At 46.5% G+C, this 23290-nt stretch overlaps 1 protein-coding gene across 2 annotated transcripts in view; it reads left to right on the plus strand.

Moving 5' to 3' along the window:
• LOC114843717 (mannosyl-oligosaccharide 1,2-alpha-mannosidase IA) overlaps nt 1-23290 on the plus strand; it is a 120822-nt gene that overhangs the window by 38983 nt on the left and 58549 nt on the right. For both annotated transcript variants that reach the window (XM_055503019.1, XM_029130530.3), the window contains exon 2: nt 13774-13870. In XM_055503019.1, the coding sequence (XP_055358994.1) occupies nt 13774-13870 (97 nt within the window). The remainder of the gene's footprint in view (nt 1-13773; nt 13871-23290) is intronic.

Consider the following 23290-nt stretch of genomic DNA (forward strand, 5'->3'; position numbering starts at 1 on the left):
AGCATCCGCAGTTTTTCTCCTTTTCCTGTGGCTCTGTGCTCTGCTATTCCTAATAGTCAGCTGTTTCTTCGACTGTCAGTGTTTCCAGAGACCGCATCTAAAACCAGTCCCAGCGTGTTTATCATTTTTACAGGACTAAGAGGATTGTAAAGGGCAGATAAGGAAGTTGAGGCCAATCTCTGTTTGAGGACTTGTAGTTATATAGGCATAAATAAAAGAAGTGTACGCTGGATATTCAAAGAGAATGGGGGGAAAAAAGCAAACGGAGAAGCTGCAAACTTCACTTCTCCTCTTCCACAGCTTCTACTGTAGGACACGTCTCTGTGCGTCTAAATGCTAGGAGCTAAAAGTGATAAACACTCCTCCCATAGTGAAGTTTGGATTCATGAAGCATTCATGTTCAAAGCAGCTGGGACCCCAGAGGTTTCCTGTTGCTCTTTCTCTCCCCTGCCTCCCTCATTTCCTCTTTTGTTCTGTTTCTATTACTCCGTATCCTCTGCACTCTGGTTTCCCTTGATATCCATGCCTCCTTTTGAGTTCATCCCCTGCTCTCCATCTCCCCATCGCTCGCTCGCTCTCTCTCTCTCTCCCCTCTCGTCTCTCGCCTCTCTTTATTCCAGCGTCGAGGCGATCCCTTTGCGTGGAAAAAAGAGAAACCTAAGATGAGTCAGGAAGTTGAAAAATTACACTGCTCAGTTTGTGGACACTTTGGGGAGAAATATATGAACAATGACTTTGTACCAGGACAAAGGGACTCGGGATGGTCTCATCTCAGGCCTTTGCCAATATGTTTTTCGCAGGGTGAGATCAATGCTAACTTCATCTGGCCTCTCTGGCAGAGAGGCTCTGATGGGAATCTTGATGTTCCCACTTGAGTGGAGGGAGTGGTGGCTTAATGGAGCAGCTGCGGCCAGAGGTTAAAATAGACCTGCTCTCCGTCAGTGTGAATCCCTTCACCAGGTTGGGGAGAAAGTACAAGTGGTTCTCTGCCTCCGGAGCAGCACAAGAAACTTAAATCTGTTACTGTTTCCAGTCAGCAAAGACTTTTTAAGACTTTTCCTTCAGTCTGTTGAGTCACCACCTCTTGAGCTTCAATGGCAAGTTCTGATTTCTTATGCAGTTTATTATTATAATTAAGCTGCATTGTTTGCACTTTAGCCTCCGGTAAAGTCTGTCTCTGCTGGATAGAGAAATGATGAACAAATTTCTGCTGGTGTTTGTACTTGCAGAGGCTCCGTAGTGGGTCAGTAGACTGGTGCTGCAGCACACGAGCACTGCTGAGGGAGAGAATCGGTGGTTGGGCAGCATCTCCAGGAATCAATATTTTAAAATCAAGAGGTCAGGTCGAGAAGCAAGCTGGGGAAGAGGCACTGTAAATTTTATGCACAGTTGCAGAGGAGGAGACGGGTCTGAAGGTTTTGTGCTGTATTGGAGTGAACGCCGGCCTCCGGGCAAAAACCACACATTGATCAGGTCTGAATCACCTATAATCAATGTGTGTCCAAAAACGTACGTGTGTGTGTGTGTGTGTGTGTGTGTGTGTGTGTGTGTGTGTGTGTGTGTGTGTGTGTGTGTGTGTGTGTGTGTGTGTGTGTGTGTGTGTGTGTGTGTGTGTGTGTGTGTGTGTGTGTGTGTGTGTGTGTGTGTGTGTGTGTGTGTGTGTGTGTGTCCGGTGAAAACCTGTGTGTGAGTGTTTCTCCAGAGATTTATTGCTCACATCTTCCCCACGTTGCATTTCTTACTCAGCAGCTAATGCTCATTGCAGTTTATCATCGGTGCCACATACTGTACGTTCACAGCACGAGACACAGGACATGACAAAGCACCAAATGATCAGGCTCTTATTTACCATCCCTGATAATAAACCGAGCTGCTTCTGGAGTCGGCTTCCTGCAGGTCTCCCTGCGTCGCTCGCTCGGCGTGCAGAGGTAAATAATGGCGGTGACGGCGCAGACACCTGCCTCCAACCGCTGCCAAGCGCAGTAATATATGCGGCCGCCTCCTTCTCTCTGCCGTTCTCCCTTTTTTTTACTTTCTCCACTCAGACGTCTACCTCCTGTCCTCCTCCTTTGTTTCCTCAGTGTCTGCCTGTTCTTCAGCCACGCACAAACCCACACACAGTAGTAATAACAAAAAGCCCCAGGTAGCGTGTGCTCAGAAAAGGGGCACAATGAGTCCTCATGGGACTTATCAGCATTTAGCAGAGACACAGGAGCGCGGCGGAAAGTGCTGCGTGCACTTGGCAAATGGAAAAATCAACAGTATCAGTTGACCAAAGGAGCTGGTCCAGTCAAAGCAGCCGCTATTATCCCATAGGTGGTCAAAGTGTAGCGCTTGTCGTCCTCCGTCCACTGCCATCTGTGGCGACGTCTCTCATTCAGGTGACAGATGGTGGGTCATGGGCCTCGGCCGCTTGATGCGCCTAAATATTACATAACAAATGGATTGTGGAGTACCACTTGACCAGCTTATCAGATGAAACCAAATAGAAGCCGGCGAGTGGAGACGAGGGCGAGAGAGGACGCGCGGCGAATGGGGAGAGGAGATGGAAGAATTGGCACGAGGGAAGGAAGCGGTGAAGGAGGCGAAGGAACGCAGGGAGGGAAAACGCAAGGAGGCAAAGCAATAAAAGCAGAAAGCAGCGAGAGGTGGAGCAATAAGCTCGCACAAAGCAGCCAAGACGGACCTTTTGGTTTGTTTGAGTCTCCTGCTCCGTCTCGGAGGATCTTCCGTAATGGCCGTGCTCAGAAAAGCAAGGAATTGCACGGGCTCAAACTCATTTTCTCCTCCTCCCAGGACACGTTTTAGGAGGTAAAATGAATTGAAACTCGGGCACAGAAAGCTTTTCTGCGACAGATCTGCGGCTCCTGATTTTAGGCAGTTGAAGGACTCGGGGGGGGGTCCAGATGTGACCAGAGGTCTCCGCTTTAGCGACAGTATCAGCCCGGCCTGTTTGGAGCCGGGCCACTTCTACGTACGCGTTGTGCTTCAAGCATCGTTAGACGTGAAGCGCTTCTGTCACAGCGAGTGAGATATTTTATTGAACAAATGTGTCACCCACATTTAATTAAGTGAATCATGAGGAAAGTTGGTCTCAGGACGTCTTCTCTCAGCTTCCTGTGGATCGCGGTCCCTGTAGCAGCCTCTGCCTTTAAACCCCCTGATCACTGTAAACACCGGCGACTGGCTGTTATGGATCTTCTATGTGCATTGACCTCCGTCCTGTCCTGCGTCTGCAGCTTCGCCCATCGCACCTCTGTGTACATTTCAGCTGTTTACTCGCCGTCCGTGTACAAACAGGACCACATCAGGAGGCGCCCGCAGCGCCCCCCCCCCCCATCCCCCGTGACCCCGGCTGCCGTGTAATAGCTGCTATCTGAGGGGCCGGGAGGCGACATGATTGGTGTTTTTGAGGCTGCGAGCTGCGGCGTGAAGACGACAGCCTAATCCTGGGGCCGGGGAGCCGTTCTTTATGACGGGGTCACCTTTAGCTGCCGTGTTCGCTGTTTATGCTTCAAAGTTGTGATTAAATAGTTTTCCAGCTGAGCTCGTTTTGGCCCGCGGTTGCACTCGTCCACCAAGCGGAACCCCTCCGGACCCGGCGTCGAGGAGGATCGCGGCTCGTGCAGTACAGTACGACTGCTAATCCATTTGAGGCGATCGATACTGGAGCCTGAGTGTCCCTCCAATAACATGGCCTTAATGTGTGCCTCCAGAGCCTCAGATGAATGTCCTGCTGAGCTCTCAGACGTCTCTGGGAGGCGCATTGCATCGTTTTTAAGACACAATAATGTTGGATGTGATAAATCTTTTTAAATTTTGACCTCCGGGCTTGTGTTTTAAAAATGAAGCTGCAGATGGAAGTGATCAATAAAGCCCAGTAGGCTTTACAGCAGCACATCAGTGATGCACATTATCGCATGGTGCTAAAAATATATAAAGCACAATAACGACTTGTGTTGCTTGGTTCTAAAGTGGCGCCCATGTTTTAGATGTTGTCATTGCTAATACAGAGATTAAAGTCAGGCCATCGATTCCTGGTGCAGGATATTAAAAAGTCTTCGCTGAGCGTCTCTAGTGTGGTCAGATCTATGCTGCGTTTGACTGGACTGGAAATGTTGTGCTGCTTTCTCTGCAGTGCTTTAAATTGGATTTTTATTTATTTTTGTACTTTTATTTCATTCAGCTGCAGCGTTGGCTTGTTTGGTCTTTGACATGAGACTGAAGCGTCGTTCACACAGCGTACTGTTGGTCGACTTTGTAGCTTCCTTATTGTAAAATCTAAAAATAAGAAGCTAATATTGATTATTGATCGGTTGTTGATGCACTGCCCCTGAGGACCCGAAGAACATTTTCCATTCTCCATTGAAATAAATGATTTGAAATTACAGAGATGCCGGTAAAATTGGCTAAAAGGATCTGTTGTCTCTTAAAAGCTGTACTGTTGCTATGGAGCAGTAATCTTGAAGCCAACGCACCACTGCAACCAGGATAATAGGTGTGTTGGTCTGCAGCAGCATGTCATCAGTGAGGCCTGATGCCACCTCTTTTGACCTCTAAGGCTTAGTGTGCTGCCCGTCTAAACAGACATTAAAGCATCACTGTATCTAGCAAACTGTGTTTTAAAGCGACAGCATATAGAGAGGTGTTCAATTAAGAGCAACACAGCATTTCATGAACTTTTTACAGGTTATAATGTGTGGTTTGGACCTGACAGGAGGCTCTGTGTGGTAAAGCCTAGCTCCGAGCTGCTTGACCAAACAGTCTGAAGGGCTGGGTTTATGGGAGCTGTGTGTAAACTAATAAAATAACCTATTTTTTCCCTGTAAAGTTTAAAAGTTGCAGCTGTAGAGGATTGAATGTGTGTTTGTTCCTCTTTCAGATCTGATAAACCTTATCGGATGAAGCCAGTGTACAGTAGGTTTAGGATCACTAGGAATCCGTATCGTCATTATGGAAGTGAGCCAATCAGCAAACGGATCAGATTGTTTATATGAAATACCAGATTTATTGTCACTGTTGACCCAGAACATGCAGCGTTGCATGCTAAAGTCTTAATCTACAAGCTCTTTGTGGTGTCGGTAAACACGGCAGCAGACGCGTTGGAGTCGCTGAACCGCGCTCGGATGTGGGCTCTGGCTGCTTAATGACTCTGCCTCACTGTACACGAGCAGCTTAAAAACAATTGAAGTTCCTCCAGAGGTTATGACGACTTCTCCGAGTCTGAGCTTAATCTGCAATAACATATTCACAGAATGATGATCTGCAGGCCAGACGTCATTGCACGCTGCTTAAAAATCCCAACAAGATCTATTGATGTGTTAATCCGCTCAGAAGCTCAGGCTCACATTGTTTTTAATTGAGGATGATATTTTGGGGATTTACCAGATGTGTGTTTAAGCGGGGAGATGCTGCCTCTTCTGTGTGAATGTGGCAGAGGATAAGGAAGTGGAGGATTTATTGTCTGAGCATTGAAATTGCCTCTTTTCTGAGTCGGGATTTCATTAAAGTGAGAGAAAGGAGCTGTCAGAGAGTTCTGCCAAGGTGACTGATGTCTCCCCACCACCTCAAAGGGAGAGAAGGATATAACTTCCCTCATCTGGTATGAGTTCAGCAGAAATGGTTATTGCATTTTAAGTTGCTGGTGCCTGAAAGCGATGATGAATTAAAAAACAGATGCATTTCTATATATTTCTCGTTCATGAGTCCTTTTGAATTCTATTTTTGCTAATGTAAGCCGGAGCTGCTGCTTTATCCGTTTTATTAAGCTTTCATGATTTGTTGTTTTTTTTAAGGAGAGCAAAGGTTTGTTTGTTCAAAAAGCAGGCAGCTGATGCTGGTGTTCGTCAAAATCATGAATAAAGACACTTCTTATTATGGTTTTTGCATCATATAAATCAAATGAAGCAGGAGCACAAACATTTAGGTTATTAACAGGAATGTAGCAAATCAATTGGCTGCATTGCCTTTTTTTTGTGTTTTGAAGTGAAAATAAGCAGGATGAGACTGACAACGTTCACCAGCCAAACGATTTTCTCGCTCCTGAGAAAATTTAAGATGAAAGCAGCGGTGAGGCTGATGCACTTTGAGTTCAAAGGCGCCACTCGCTGTTTGAAGAGTCATGAAGGTGTTGGAGAGCTGCAGCATCGGGCCGCGTCTGGGATCAGCGGAGTTTGGCTTTGCGTCCGTTAGCCAAACTCTTAAACTCCCCGTTTGTTAGTCGTGCTTTATTGCCCATTGATGGGACAAGCGAACATTTAATGTCGGCTGATTCGGTGCATGTCAGAAGAAAGGCCTTGAAAAATAGAGTCTTCAAACCCCACCAACCCAGAATGGTTTGGATCCTTTGAGGGTGATAGATTTTGCCCAGTATCCGTCTCAAGGTCGTCCAACAGTGTTGCTCTTTTGATTCCCGGTTAAAGAGGCCGATGAATCAGTGAGGGGCTTCATGACTCTGCTGCTCTCCTCCAGTTAAACCTGTCAGCTGCGCAGAGATTCCTGTGACCCAGTGTGGCGGTGCTGCACCGTGTCACGATGCTCAGCTCAACGGCACACACGCAGCCGTTTTTTGTTTTCGCTCACAGAAGTAGACTTCACCTCAGTCGAAACCATTTTGTGCTCCGGTGCCTGAGTAAAATGACAAAAGGCATAAAAGTACCATTTGCACAATGTGACGGTCGGTTGCTTCTTCCTGTCGCGGCGCAGACCTGAGGGGGAATGAATGTGGAAATGACACGAGACACTGTAGGTGATGCTATTTAAAAACAGGTCATCGCTCTCATCGCAAATGAACTTGTGTAAAAAGCCGGCGCGCCTCATTTTCCTTCCATAAATCCATTACCGTTGCTCTCTTTCCTCCTCCCTGGTGCATTGAAGCCAGGCCCGATCCACTTGCCTCCTCGCTGCTGGAGCCGGTCAGAACATGTGCGGACTCGAGTGTTGTGCTCGGGGCCGCTGTGGGTTCCTCCCTGATCAGCGCGGCCGATGTGATGCTCGCTTCCTGAGGAGCCCGCTCCCCAGACAGACCACTCAAATTGGCTATTTCTTGCAGACAAATGACTTCCCGCTCCTCCGCGTGTCCTCTTTTCACAGCCCTTTTCCTCTGTTGGTCTGTGCTCGGCCTCAGTCTTTGTAATAATACTTCCAAACCGGCAGGACCGCTCCTCTACCTTCACTCACCACTGATTTGAAGCATTCTGGGATTTCTACATTGTTAATGGCATCGCTTAATGCTGCAGCTGACGTGTAGTGTTTAATGTCACCACCTGTTGAGGTGTAGACTTTGTGTCTTATGTCTCGATGTTGTTTCGAGCAGCAGCTCCTCTGACTTTTCTTTTCACCGCTCCGTCGTCATGTTTCCCGCTCGCCTTGTTACTGAAATCAGTGGAATTTTCTGGGGCAATTTTGGCCCAATAATCCTCCAGGTCCACCTCCCTAACAATCCAACACTGGAGTCCAGACATTTTAATAGGCTCCTTGTGGCGTTTCTATCTCCCGGCATGAATCTTTCATGGCGGTTTGGAACTTAAAACTCACCGGTGGGAGACGCTCAGGAGGCGGTTTTGCACAGGCCACATATTTCTCTTGATCTGTTTTCATGGGAGCATTGAGTGCACCTGAGGGTGAGGGTGTGTGTGTGTGGGTGGGGTGGGGGGGGGGTACAGGCGAATAAATATGTGCACATATTGAACAAACACAAGAGGATTTACAGTGTGTGCACTAAGACTGATTAAATGTTAAAGGCTGAGAAATGAGATTAAAAGTTCTATATGTAATTTAACACTATTATGTCAAATATAAACCACTAATCCATCAGAAAATCACGTTGGATAAACAGCATGGAAGCTAATTCTCCTGGTATTATCTGCTAAAACAGATCTGAAGCTTTACAGCTCAAATCCAGCTGTCGGCGCCGGTGATTTGCTCAGTTTACGTGTCTTGCTGTTGGGTGTCAGCGTTTCTCAGCGTACCGAGGCCTTGCTGACTCAATTATTGGTAATTACAAGGACTATGAGGACATATTCAAATCGGGAATCTGCCGTGGTTTTTGGTCTACGCCCGATTTGCATACCTTTAGCTTTGTGAAAACTCTTCCGTGTGAATAAATGTTTCTGGATCCAATAAAAAGCTTCTAGTCACAATAAAAACAAATATTTATCCAGTTCAGCTTACATGAAATGCAGCCGTTGAGACGCTGCATTCAATAGTGCTGGTCGGCTGATGAATCCCAGGTCCTGATTTGGGACTTGCTTCGGACTAACGCTGCTGACTCGACGCCACCGGCCTTCAAGGCCGACACGATTCAGTCAGTGCTCCAATGGGGTTTTAACAGGCGCCGAGTGGCCGCGCTTCAGAACGGGTCCAATCGCGGACGCTGGAGGATGCGTGAAGAGGAGCGAGGGTTGAGGTGCGAGTTTCAGGGTAAACGGTGGGGAAAAGCTGAGTCGGTGTTTTTCCCTCCAGAGGGTCGCTCGGTTTCAGGTGATGACACAGCATCTTGTTAGCGCAGCGGTGTCGTCGGACTGCCATGCCAGGGTGCTGGAGTGATTTATTACCCATGATCCACCCACAGCTGCCTCACATTATAGGGACGCCTTGGTTATGGAACCATATAGAACAACTGCATTATAATAGGTGTGGGGTGGGACGGTGTCAGGAGCACTTTGAAACATGCTTTATGTATATTTATGAGACCGCTGCTCATGTGGTATCAAACCATTCGTGTTGATTTACAGTAGCTCAGAAAGCTGTGGTTTTAAGATTCACAGTGTAAATTCAGGAACAAATCGACATGTAATTAAAATGAGCAGTACAGTAGGTTCCTGTAATTATTCTCTTACTGACAGTGTCCAAACATTCAGTTAAGAGCAGACTGAGTCACAGAACAGTAAAACAGTTTGGGTTTGGGGTCAAACCATGACTAGTGTGTGTTTAAGGCAACACGTCTGACAGCTGCCGCGCTCCATGACCTTTAGTTTGACCTTCGTAGTTTTAGGATCTTCTTCTCATCCAGTCTGTCAAAGCTGAGGTTGGTCCCTTAGGTTTCACATCATCTGTGCTGCAAGACACGCGTTTACGCTTGGTTTCTGTCCGTGGTCGACTTTTTGGTCTCGACTCAAGAAATTTCAGGATTTATGGTGCACACAAGCAGATGCTCCAGGTTTCACACCGTGATGGATGCTCTTATTAAAAGTACCACATGTGGATATGTTTTCAACACAGATGGTCTCGGTCGGAGTCCTACTCCGTACCTTGCTAGTGTTTTATTAGTCTTTTTTTTTTTTATATACGGCATGAGGCCTCATTTTACCTCGTGCCTCATTTTTTTTATAAATGTAACTTCTCATCAAATTATGAAAAAAAGGAAACCAGGACAAGGCCTCATATTGTTAATGCGTGTGTCACCAAATCTCCAGCAGCTCTTTGCCTGTGTCGTACGCGGTTTCCCATTTAGCACTTTGCTTGGTTTGTTTGCATCTTTATTAGAAAATTGCAGCTCTGCTCCTGTTATCAGCTTCAGATGTAGTAAAGGTGTTAGGTTACATAACGCTGAAAAATGTGGAAACCAAATGATCATTATCTTGTTTTCCTGTCGGCGCATAGTCGGATCATCTTTTCCAACTAGCCGCCTCTTTACTGCACTTAATTACACTTTGGTAGGTGCATTATGTATAAAAACACAGGATCTGCTTGTTTCCCATATAATCCTTTGTACAACATTTTTCTGACACCAGTCATGGTGTGCTGAGTGTCCCCAGCAGGACTCTCTTATGAAGCCCACACAGCGGGAGGAGGCCTGATATCAGTGGTGAGGACGTGTTCTGTGCCTTAAGCACAAGATCCGCTGTAATTATCTTCCCAGAGAAAGCTACAAATTGTTCAGGCCACTTAATCTTTGTGTGGACCTCTGCTGTGTGACTCTGAGTCCAGGCCTCGCTGCTAATGCTGTATTTACTATGAAGCAGCTCTGTGATCGTCACTGGTGGCGCAGCCCGCTTCGCCCCGCGCTGGCGGCTAATTAGCTGCACGGGCGGCGAACGCGGATCCTCAGAGCAGCCGCATCTGAACTTCGTCTCCTGTTTTCATGTGCAAAGGATCCCTTAAACAAATTATTTACACTTTTCACCAGAATCATTAAATTCCTGTGCGCGGTAGGTTTGAAGCGGATCTAAGGCTCGGAGTCTAAGAAGCTCGGCCTGTTTGGTCCTGGGGAGAAGTTTTCCCACTAACATCTTGGAGAATTTCCCCATCGCTGATGCTTCTGATCGTCATTTAGCTTTGTTGGATCTCGCCTGTTTGTTGCCTTTGGTCAGATTATTAAATATTAGCATAGAGCTCCCATTCAGAAGACTTATCTCTTGGTCTACAACCCTCCGCCTGCAGCCGCGTCTCATTATGCCGCCTCCTCCTCTGTGACCCAGCGTTTGGTTTGAACGCTGCTCGTTATCGCTCCCTCTTTTGCTTTTTGCATCAGCGCCGCGGGGAAAACCTCGGTTTGAATTGTCTCCGTGCGGCAGATGGTTCTCAGCCTGCACGTCATCAGTTTTGACTTCATATTTACCAAAGTGGTTTGAACTCACCCAAAAACTGACCAGGCCCTTCATCACTTGCAGTATAAACGTCTCGATCCGCTCATTCTTTCATCTCTTCATCGAGAACTGATATCGGACGCCTTTCATCAGCAGAAGAGCCCAGAAAAACAAAGAGTTGCTGATTATAGCGTGGACGCCGTCTGTGACATCAAACCCCACACATGCAGTCAAACAGTGGGTTAAAACGATGTAACAAAGGCTCCATCGTTGCCACAGCAATGCACAACCTGCAGTAATTGTACAGCTGATGGTTATGAAAAACACAGATCAGATTCAGATTTTTTTGATTTGAAAATGATTTTCACGCAGATGCTTTTAAGATGTGTCCCCTAGATGACTGTTCCCTGCCGTCCTCGCTCTCTTTTACACATGCACATTTTTAAGTTCGCCTCTAAAGAGCGCTAGCATTTCTGTGAATGGTGTGGAGGAAACCCTGCAGGCAGGTTTAGGATGGAGAAGGACGCAGCACTGACATAATTGTCCCCTCCTGTGGTGTGAGAGTGTCACAGACACAGAAACTGGAGCGAGAATGTTATTGTTCATTTGAGGTTTTTTGGGCTCTATTTAATTTGCATTCAGGATAGTTCATAAACTCCTATTTTGACATTTGCTAATATCCTATTATTAAAAAGGATAATAGTAGTAGTAATTTTTTTTACTAACTTAATAAAGAACCAACCCGAGTCACCTTTTGTGGTCTTTCCTTGTATGTGACCATGGGTTCATGACCTCCATCCCACGTTTTCTTTGTACTGGCTCTTTGGAGAAGCCCCGACTCATTTTAATCTCTGCCTCTGTGTTCAGCCATTGATCTCATCTGCCCAACAACCAGTCAATTAGCTGAACCAAAGAACAGTCGCTGCCCTGTCAGATTGTGTCTGTGTCTGCTTTTTGTGCCCCTGGAAACAAATCATTCGTCCGTTTGCTCTCTTGGAGAAGCAGCTTTCGGGGGGGGGGCACGCTTGGCTAAAGCTGCAGCTATTGATTAGAGCCGTGTGTGTTGTGATGATGGGTTGTTACGCCAGCAGTCCTCCAGCAGTTCCTCCACACCAGCTCTCTGCATGCAGAGATCTGTGTCCCTCCACTAGAATGGAACTGTTATGTGCAGTTTATGCTGTGGCTCGTGTAGACTGTGGAAATTTCAGATTGATAAATTGCTCTTAGTTAAAACTGTTGTGTGTAGAGAGTATCACAATATTGTGAGACGTTTTTTTAAAGCCTGAATTTTATTCTGTCTGAATAATAGTTTAAGGAGTTGCAGTTTATTAAATTCTGCTGGGAAATAAAAGCTTTACAATTCATATTAAAGTAGTTAATGGCTAATTAATGATATTTACAAAACAATCATAACCATTAGTATTACATTATAACTCATTCAACATCTTCGTATCCATGTTCCTGCTTTGTTTCCCCAACATCTATTTTACAACAGCCATACGTCCTGCTGCCGTTGCAGCTTTCTTCCATTTGATCATTCCTTTTTTCTCCCTCGGTGCAACGCACAGTGTGGAACATCCTTCAAAAGAACAGCGGGACGAAAAGTTCCAACATTTAACAATCCCCACTTTCTGCTGAAATACCTTTTCCTATTACTTCTGTTTTTATGCCTTTTGAGGCACCGGAGGAGCGGGACAGGCCGGCGTTATGAAAGATGGAGTAAGTTTCAAATAAAACTTGAAACATTAGCTCTTTTTTTCCACTGTGAGGCAAAACACAGTTGGGACGGAGACGAGCGCTAGATATTTTTGTTCTCTCAACATGATTACCTGTGTAAACCTCCATGTTTTTACCAGTGGATTTCCCTTTCATCGCATTATTTGCTTGTTTTCACAGTCTGCTTCTTTTATACATTATTTGAAAACAGAAAGAAGGAAACAACCAATATTACGCTAATGGTCTGAGTTTTTTGTTGCATAGTTGCATACAGTAGTTGTGTTATGTTGTAGTTAAACCTAATATTATATAACTGTACCCATAAACAAGTCTAGACTTTATAGAACCATGGCCACGGTTTTAATGAGCATGTGGTGCATTTCACCTTTTACTTTGATAAACCTCCTAATTGGGTGCTGCTTCCTCTATTGTGAGGATGCATTGAAGCTGTGTATTCGTTGGGGTGTTTGTAATGAGCTTTTTAGGGTGAGAGGATTTTCAGCTGGAGGCCTTGTCAGAGTAATCGGATTCATGTCCGTTTCCCACAGGCTTATGTGGGTCCACCTCTGTGGAGCAAGAAGGTCTTGTATTGTAATGATAACGCATGAGGCGTCGTGCTGCTGCCCAGTGCTCTGCATGTGGAGGCTGCTCATTCCGTTCATGCCTGTTTCATTATGCTGGAAACACTTGAAAGGAAGATTTCATTAAAATATAGAAGACTAAACCTCAGGATCCGACCAATGAGAACGGAGGAGGGGTGCATTAGGGTAAAGTCATCAATCTAGGATCCAGTCCAGTGCAGGAGCCAGACTTGAAGCCTCCCTCTCGCTTTTCCTAAGTTGCTGCAAACAGCAGTCTGACTGTGTGTTCTGTTATTTGTCTGCCTCCCTCCTTTTGTCATGACTAGTTGGTACAGTGCAAACAGTGGCTAATTAGCTGTAACCACAGTGGAGAAGCTTCTCAGGTTTGCCAAAGTGAAAAATGCCACTTGAAATGAAGTTTTAAAAACTAACTACTGGCCCAGTGCAGACCTTGTCTGGCCGTAAGAACATGTTGTTCACGCCAAACGTTGTTGATTATTCCCACGTGAGTTGTGCTGTGTAATCTCCAGATCTGAATCCTCCTCCGTTGCATCTTAAACTTTCCTGCAGGCTTTTTCATGTTTAGTTTTCTACTTTGCATGTCACACCCAGATCAATTCATTTCAGCAGCACCTGGGGAGGAGTACAGAACATCAATTTCAATAATACCTTCTTCTCCAAGATGCATTCTTACATATTAAACTGGCTTTCCATCGACTGACATCACTCAGGCTTTAATTTAGGAGGAGTAGCTGCAGGGGAAATGTCACTCTTATTGTTTAGTGTTGTGATTTATGTGTGATAATGGCGTGCTTGACCTTAATCCTGATCAATAAGCTATCATTCCCGTTGCCTTGAGCTATACCAATTTAATTATGTCTGCTTTGGGTGTGTTGTTTTCCTACCGGTGCACTGACCAGCATGCCTGCCCTCTGTTTATGCTGCAGATGATGAAGTTTGCCTGGGACAACTACAAGCACTACGCATGGGGCAAGAATGAGCTGCGGCCTTTGACGAGAAACGGCCACATTGGAAACATGTTCGGTAAGTGCCAGCTCTTTGCTCGAGGCTCGGAAGGCCACAAAGGTCCTCCAAGACCCACTAAGCTTCAGTTTTATTCCTTAAGCGCAAAGCTAAACAAAGAATTTCAAATAAAAGCAACAAAAGCTGTTATTCTTAACACAGTCTTAATTTATTTCCCATTTTCAGCTGCCTAGAAAATAAGAAAATGGTATTTAACAGTTGAGTACATTTATTAGAGGCTGACATTATGGAAATGTGAAGGTAATATTTTGCGTCGGGCAACAATGCGGACGACAACAACGCGAGCAGAACTCCCAAGAAAACAAATCTACTCAACTGAAGTAACAGAAATGGAACAGGCCGCCCTTCTAGCTGTTAAAGCCAAAATGACAGCCCACTGCGCTCGCAGTGAGGGAACCAGTGGAGCGATTCTAATCCGATATGTGTTAGGTGTGGATTATGCAGTGGAACCTTCCACAGACATTTAACATGATTGTGTGTTCAGGTCATGTTTGTCTCCAGAGAAGAGCGAATCGAGAGTAGGACAGAGGTTCAAACCTGCAGGACGCTCGCAAAGCTACGATACGTCTGATCTGACAATTCATGACTGTTTAATAAAGAAGCAGTAGGTGACGTTCAGCAGAAAAACCTCTAACGAATGAAACCATCTACAGTACTTCAAACGTCATTGAAGCAAAAACGCCCCAGAATTAATTGTGTAAAACAGTTTCTTACCTAGAAAAACTACTGTACTCCCTTTGAATGTGTTTTGAGCTGTCAGATGGAAGCTGCAGTAACAAGTGGCACCTGTTTGTGCCTCGCTGAGCTTTTGCCCCCGTATCTGTCACACCCTTCGCTCAGTCCAGGAAGCCTCGCATCCCGCCAGAGGTGTCGCAATCTCCCACAGCCTCTAATTGGAGCCGCATCCGGAGGGGTCCTCGGGTCCTCTGCAGCCGAGCGTATCAGTCACTTCACACCGCTGAGCCACAGGGAAATCCCACAATAAATCCCTTAATAAAAGGCGGATCAGCTCTTAATAAGACTTGGACGGCTACTCGCTGCCGTACCTGAGGTCACGTCTGTAGGGACTGGGCTGTGACGGCAGCTCTAATGCAGCCTCTCTCCTAACATCATTGTCTGCTCGCACTCTGGAGTCTTTTTGATTCTCCAGACTTGAATCGAGCCATGTTACATTTCTGGATTAGTATTATGACTGTCATTATTATCATGAAACCTACTGGAGCAGTTGTGATTTGTGACGCGGATACTTCGAGCCGGCCGTTCTGTCAAACGTGCTGCATCGTTCAACGCGTAAAAGAATCACAGGCTGCCGTTAAAGAGCGGATCATGATAAAAAGTGCCACATTTTATCATGATCTGAGGATAATGGATGTGCTCGTTTAGCTCGCGATGGGACAACAACGGGCGCCATGTACAGTAAGGCCTCATCAGGAAGGAATGACCGTAAACAACAATGGAGGCTAATGGGCTGTACTGTTACTGCATGAGGGGCGATGGAGGCAGTATCGCACTGCTGGAGAGATTTCACAAAGACTCAGTCCATCTACGACCGGCACAATGGTAAACAATCACTCCATTGTGTGTTACTCGCTATTGTGCGGCAAATGGTTTGAGTTGCAGTGCTGTGGTCCATTAGACCCGTCGGTTGAAGTCAGAAACCTGGGGTCTAATGTTGATGATTTTCAGTGTTAATAACATCACCTCAGCACCACATGAAAGTTTTTGACCGTAATTGTTTACAATCGTCTGACAGCTGAGCGATGTGAAGGGATGAGAAGCTTTTCTTGTCCCGTTAATGAATATCGCCGTTCGTAGGTTCGCAGGAAAAGGCTTTGGGAGCTCTCCCAACATGCCTGGCGTCTTCTTCGCTGTAAACTCTAAGTGGAATTCGTAGCTTATTTCTAATGTTTATAGACGCCTCAGTTACACACGACTATAAATCCTCTAATACTCCTGGGAACAATAACTAGGTCATGTTGTCTTCTTTAATATGCTCTCTTCACTCATTTATCTAGGCTGTCTGCGTCTTCAAGCCGGGCGGCTGCTGCTGCTGCTATAAAGGAGGCTTGTGTGGTGTTTTAGTTAAAAGCCCCATATACAGTTACACAGATGGTGCAGTACAGTATGTATGGAGGAGCCAAACCGTGAAATACAAGCGGCAGCTGGAAAACGGGCTTCAAGATGCTAATTTGTGCGTCCGTGCTCACTGGGATCTGGTGGAAGGGAAGGCGAGCGACTTCACACGCTGAGTTTGCGTTCCGGTTGAAGCGGGCGCCGTTTCCCTGCTCTCCGCCTTTCCTCCATTACTGTATTATCTGTAAGTAGCACGAAAGAAGGAGTCAAGGCGAGGAATAACGAAAGGGCATCAAGCTAGTGAGTAAATGTCACATTTTGAAGGGTGGTGCAGTAAGCCAGGTATGAAATTGGATGTTGTGTTCTTTAATTTAATCCCCGGAGTAAACAGAGATGCGGCGAGATTGGATCCGCGGTTAGCGCTGTTGTCCGAAGTTTGTCAATCTGCCGAGAGTCACCGGAACATCTGCTCCAAAGACGGAAGCAGAGCGAGGCACAGCTCCCACAGCCTCTCTGCCACACTGTCTGTACTATAATCTTCTCTGAACCCCACGTTCCCTTCAATTTTTACTGTAATCCCTCTCTTCTTTCCTTTGTCATGACCCTCAAGGCTGAAAGTGTCTGCCTTTATTCTTGTACTTAACCAAACTTGGTTCTGAAACACTTTCCTCGTTTTTTTTTTGCTGTCATTGAATGAACATTGTCTTATTAGAGCAATTAGAGAGAACTGTACTGTACCTTTTAATAAATCTAGTGGAAGCAGAGATCCATAAAAAGGTTGTGTGCACCTTCATGGTCTCTAACATTAAGTGTGTGTGTGTGTGTGTGTGTGTGTGTGTGTGTGTGTGTGTGTGTGTGTGTGTGTGTGTGTGTGTGTGTGTGTGTGTGTGTGTGTGTGTGTGTGTGTGTGTGTGTGTGTGTGTGTGTGTGTGTGTGTGTGTGTGTGTTATAATATATTAATTAATATATTATAAGCTGCCTTGTATGGGTGGTCTACGATAGGAGTTGATTGTATCTCAATTGAATATGTTCATTGAGCTTGAATACGTCTGAGTCCCTTGTTCCATCTAATTACTTAGTGTTTTACGCGGCAGATTGGAAAAGCTTTACACTCGTATTCAAAACGTTCACCACTTTTTATCACTGTGACATTTATTAACTTTGTCCTGGTTCATGTCGCTGCTCGCTGTGGAGGCCGAGCTGCTACAGACGCAAAACGAGTGAGAACTGTATTTATTCAAATTCAAAATGGCAGCAGACGCGGGCTGAACGTGATGCGTGCTAGTGGGGATATAATGGACGATTCATCTGATCTCAAATATGAAAGCAAAACTTAGCGTACCGTTGTCCTCTCACCTCTGTGTTAAGTGGTGACAAAGCGCTGGTGCTGATTTTCAGCCACCAGATATGGAGCAACTTTTCAATTTGTGTTCAGGCCCCTTAAAAAGTCCAATCTGTTTTTGGTTTCCACTGGGTCCTGAGGGAAATATGTGGGTCTTCAGCTGCTGAATGCGACTCTGTGATCTATGGCTGTCTATCTGTTGGCTGATGGGTCTTTTCTCTGAATAACGTCCTTGGTTCCCCTGAATCTGGTGTTTCTACATTTATCTGGATTAATGGCTCTGACTTTATTAACTACAGTTTGTTTCTCTAAATGCAAATACAACTCTTCACAGAAACTAAGGAATATTGAAAGGCCTCAGGAGTTGATTGGCCGATCCATCGTATTGTGCAATGTGCCAGTGTGAATTCACACTTGGCAAACTTCAGCAAAATCTTTTTGCGAAAACGGCGCTTTACTACAAGAACAGATGGCGAGACTGTTCGCTGGTCGATTTTAAAAGACAAACGGTCGAGAGAGATGGTTTCAAACGACTTCTGAACACTTGAAAGAAGCCCACTGCTCGTCTGGAGGATCACAGTCGACAGTCAAGTCTGCCAGATTGTGTGGTCTTGCAGTGGTTTGCTGCCGTCTAATAGACATATTTAGCAAATCCTAGAGAATATCCACACAGCGTTCTGCTACCTACTCTCTTCTTACTCTGTTGAACTCCTTTTTGTTTTTTGCCTTCGTTGAAAAGTTCAACATCGAGCGAGTCGAGCTTTTGCCGTCATTGATCAGCTCAGCATTAGTCTGCAGCGAAGCAAGCGAGAAGCCAGGTTGGTGGGAACCAGTTAAAGCTCCGAGCTATTGGAAAAGACCTAATTCCAATGTATAGATATGAACGCATTAAAAGAGTGATAAAGTGAAACACGGACGTTCTTTCAGACTTGTGGAAACCAAATCCCTCAGTGCATTGAATTATTTCCAACGTCTGGCTCCCAGAGCTCTTGTGCCCTACTTTCACAGTGGCGAGCATTAACTGGAAGTGATGGCTTTGTTTAATCTCAGAGCACTGTGTCACGAACCCTTCAATTAAAACGCTGTAAAAGGCACCAAGGCACCGTCATGAAAAGGTAACGTGGCCCCGACGCCTCGGCCCAAAGGAAGCGCCGATTAAACCTGAAATGAAGACGAAAATCTGCTTCTGTTGTTGTTTTGATCCTTACTCTCAATCATTATTCCGCTACACACATTTCTCTGGTTGTTAGTCCGCTGAGCTGTCTTGTTTTTGAACAAATTAAATATTTGGCTTCATTTCAGCTAAACCAAGTTGATTCTGCATTGATTCCACATGATCTTTGTAAATCGTGCCCTTCGCTGTGTAACTGGAAGCAAATGCCGCTGGGCTGACGTTGTTAATCTCCTGTGATGAGAGCTCTGTTAAGTGGGGCTCTGTTCTCCCGTCTGAGGACATTCAGTGAAACATGAGGGTCTGTGGCTCTTGGACGCTTTCTGTGCGTTACTCTTCTTTGCTTTTTGTTACCAGTCTGGGAAAAAGTTCAAGATTCAGGTCCCTCAAGTCGCCTCTTGTCTTCCCATCTAGTGTCTGAAACCTTATACGCTGTATATTTTCTATTCCCCTTCAGCCCAGGAGAGATGTGGGAGGGGGATTAATTGGCCCCCTGTGCTCACATTTTGTAAAGTTCTGCTCGTTTCTTCTGTCCTGGTGGCTTCTGAAAGGCACGTCGTAAAGAATGGGGCGGCTGAGAAGGTAGCGATCAGCTTTTCCTCTCCTTTCACACAGTTTGCCAGTAAACAACCCGCTTCTTTGCTTTCTGCTGGAACCAGTGACTCCATCCATCCATCCATCCATTACTCTTAACTCTTCCTGCTCAGGCTTCAGGGGCTGGAGATGCCTCTCCCAGCTGTCACTGCCTCAGGTCACCAGTGCATCTCAAGCTCTTTCTCATTTCAGCCTGAATTAACACTTGATGCTTTGGAGCCCTGAAATTGTTAAAGGAATTAAAACGTGTTTTTCATCATATCGAGTATTTCGGTTTTACCAAGCGCTTTCTGGCACCTCGCGCGTTATGCTCTTCACAGATTTCCTTCCCTCCTTTCTTTTGAAATGATAAAATCATTTCCCTTCCCATAGCAGGGCTCTCGTGTATCACTTTCGCCGCCGTCTCTGAAGTGAGAAGCCAAGCAGTCTTGCCGCCTAAATGGAGGATTAAAGGGAACGCTGCTCATCCCTCTGTGAACCACGTCATCACCCTGGAGTCTGCATATGTGGGTCACTCAGTGCAACACACGGCGCGCTGAGCCCAACCAGTCCAGCAGACGCCGGGGACCCCGCTCACGGCGGTGCTGAAAGGAACAGGACGTTAGCCGTTAGCGTAGCTGCCGCGCCATCGCTGCAGACGAACACATGCTTCTCTTTATTTTCTATGCTTTCATCTTTTTGTTGTATAATCCCTTTTTCTTCTTTTAATTCCACGCCAGCGCTCTGCACACGTCCTGCTCGTCCCAAGAGGTGCGTTTTAAGAGCACAAGGCCACAGATTCTTTTTCTTTTTTTTTTTCTTTTTTTTTTTTTTGCTGCCGTTAGTCCTGGAATGTACAATGAGCGAATTCTAGCAGCGCAGGCTACACCCCTACACGCCCCTCACCTTTTCTCTCCGCGCTTCCCTGGGAACCATTTAAAACCAGCGCGCTTTATTAGCAGACCCCGGGGGCTCTCCAGATGATGTACAGAGCTGCCAGGTGCTCCAACACTATGGAGAACTGGGTTTAAAAGCTTGATTTAACTCGGATCAATTGCCCAAATGACGAAGCCCTGCATATTTATTATTTAGTCGTCTCCAGCTGGAAGTGCAATAGAAAGACAGAATGAATTTTTTATGGAGCGTTTGGGCTCCGTGGGGCCCCTCACAGGATTGGGGCACTTTCACCCGTTTTCACCGTCATACATCATTATTATCTTGGAGCTACATGAGCTGCGAACAAAGCAGTGGCAGGTCTCCTGAAGACGCCCGCTGAGGCAGCACTTCTGCAAAGACAGGGCTGCATAGAACTAGACGGAGGCTCAGCAGGGGACTTGTAAGGACGCGCATGCATATGCAGGCGCCGGTGCATAAATGTCGCCCGAGCGCCTTATTGCCTCGCATGCTCCTCCCCTTTTTTAATTCCAGGGGCCTCTTCACTGAGGTGGCAAACACTTCCACTAAGGATCGCCCGCTCTCCTCTCCGCCCACATATTAGGCAGCGCAGACAGCTTTTTACCTCCTTTGCAATTACCTCTCAGCGGGCTTTGTGCCTGGTCTTTAAGGAGGCATTGTGAAGGTTAGAGTAAACAGGGGAGGGAGTGACAGCCGCCCTTGTCATTAGGGTTAAACGAAGGGCTGGGCAAATGGCTCCCGTCTCCACCTGTCACATTACGGTCACGCAGGGAGTGAAGGGTTGTCACCGTCCGCCCACCTTCCATTTCTGCCCCGTCCATTTCCACCTCCCATGGGCCACATCGAGGCACGGTGGAAATCATCTGTCTCCATAGCGACCGGCGCCAGGTGACAAATCAGAATCCAGTCTCTCCCCACTGGAGTGCACATCCCTTCCCTCTATTTAATGTCGCCTATTTGTTCTGGAACCAATAAGGCCTCGGACTGAAACAGGCCGGACATGTGACATATCATCATAATCATAACATATAAAACATTTTTATCACCCTGTTAACTCACAGCAGCAAAGGATTTATACGTACTATACTTTCATCTAAGGTCTGCGTGAATGTGCATAGTAGAGCTCGACACTATATTGACTAACCTATTTACACAGATGTAAGTAATAATATTAACCCAATCTTAATGTGGTCTCTATATTTAGCTACAGTCTCCCTCTGTGGTTCTATAAAGAATTCCATAATGTGCTTGTGACACCTCTTAGTATTTACAGTTGGTATCAGTACGTCAGCTTGTCAGTGGAAGCTGTCGCTTCCTATTTGGCATCTGAGAGCTCTAAACTATTTAACACACAGCAAGTGGCCATTTTCTTCCCCAACTTAAGTTTCTGCTCTGCTTCACCGTCTGTTTTTTTTTTTTTTATCTTGATGATTCATTTGCAGCACGCTCCGATGAGTGCAGGTCTAGTTGTCATTACTTGCCTGTGTTGTTTTTTTTTTTTTTTGTGGGTCCAGCTGTGATGAATGCAGGAGATCAGCCTCTCAAAACTCACAGCAGCTTTTTACGCCATGATTTTAATCAGGACACAGCTGCTAAGCAACTGGTAACATCAGCCCTGCAGCTGGCTAAATGCCCGCGTGGCTGTTTGGCTGCGCTGAGGTGATATTATGAGCTGTTTTTAGTGCCCTCATACGAAGTACCAGCGCTGATATCATCAGTGAGACAAATACGCTTTCAAGTTAAGTATTTAGTGATTTCATGTCACCATAAAGTTCTGCAAAACTGGGTGAACCTTGTTGGAAATCTAGAAAATGAAGGCAATGTTTCTGGCAACGGGCGAGTGCCCGCTGGAGCATTTAAGGTGCAGCCTGATGAGGGCCTTGACAGCCAGCCTCTGATGATGCACTCTGGGGGCGAACCTGCTGTCAGAGCCGGTTTCATCCCCGCGCGTGTAATGACGGCGCTGGCTGCACAGCTCCGCGTCTGCTGCAAAAGGCACAAGCGACAACTGCCTGCAGATCACAGCCCATCCGGACCGGGCTGGTGTTTTTACTCAGGCCACCGGAGCTGGCGACGGGGTTGCAAAAGCACGACTGTGCCGGGATCACAAGGGGCCGTTATGGGGATAGAATGCAAAGCCAAGAGAAAGGAAAGGCTCAGGGACAGACGCGGGTCCTGCTGATCACGTCGCCTGCTTTCAGAGCGGTGGTGATTCATCTTCTCCTTTTCTGGCTGGCGAAGGTATTGCAGCAAAACACATGTTTATGAGGTGCAAGTGGGCCATCGCTCACTCTCATCAGTTTCTCCTCTTCCCTGTTTGGATTAGGGCGAATCCCCCCCCAGCGGGCATGAGCACTTCATCACGAGCGTCTGCACGGGGATTACAGCCAAGATGATGAAAACTGGTTGCAAAATGTATGCGGGAGCGCGGAGATTATGAGGGATTGTGCTCTGTTCCACTGCAGCGGTGGAGTCGTGGGCCGGGAGCGGCCGCGGACGCGGGTCGGCCCCGCGGCGTTCGGACCCAGCCCCTCCTGAAACGCTCCGTCTTGACGCCAGGCTCCGTTCGAGCCGCGTGTTTATGTAACGCGTGATCGCCCATCGGCCCCGGTGACGTTTTCCCCGTAATCGCTCCGGCGATGACGTCCTCGCGACCTGAGACGTGCCGCGCGGTGTGTAGTAATCAGTGTTTGCCGGTTTTAATCACAAGCGCTCCGAGCCAAGCTCTTAAGCTTGTGGCGTGTGGTATTAGGGAGCAGATTTCGCTTCATTCACTTATTTTAGAGACTATTAATATACATGGCTGTTTTTTTTTTAGCTGTGCCTCATTTCAGCTTGTCTGTGCTCTCCCGCATTAATATTTCACTAAGCTGAAGAGTCTCGCTCCTCCTAAGTGCTAACACGCCTGCCCATCTTTTCATCCATCATCTGTCCACTTAGACACATCACACTTCCAGTTCTAGTCACAAGTCCTACTTTAAATCCCTCCAAGATCTGTGCAAAATGTTTAACCTACCACTGTCCTCCTTCACAGCACCCTATTGACATTGTAGTTTATGGGCCATGGAAGCAGACAACAGTCTCTAGAATATAGTGTCTGGCTTTGTCTGAGTTTGTGAAGCTGGTGCGGCAGAAATCAATGTGTTCCTGTGTTGGACATTAAGCATCAGGACAACAGCAGCATATGTTGACCTGCGCCGCCTCTTCAGCTGCCGTGTGCACGCGACGGCACCGCTGCAGGTGGAGCCGGGACTCGAGGACCGACCGACTCGGACCGAGGAAGGTGCCGTCGGTGAAATAGCGTGAAATGAATTCCCTCCTTCGCCGTCGCCCGCTGCGAGGCCCA

The sequence above is a fragment of the Betta splendens genome, chromosome 16 (assembly GCF_900634795.4).
Source record: "Betta splendens chromosome 16, fBetSpl5.4, whole genome shotgun sequence".
NCBI classification, from domain to species: Eukaryota; Metazoa; Chordata; class Actinopteri; order Anabantiformes; family Osphronemidae; genus Betta; species Betta splendens.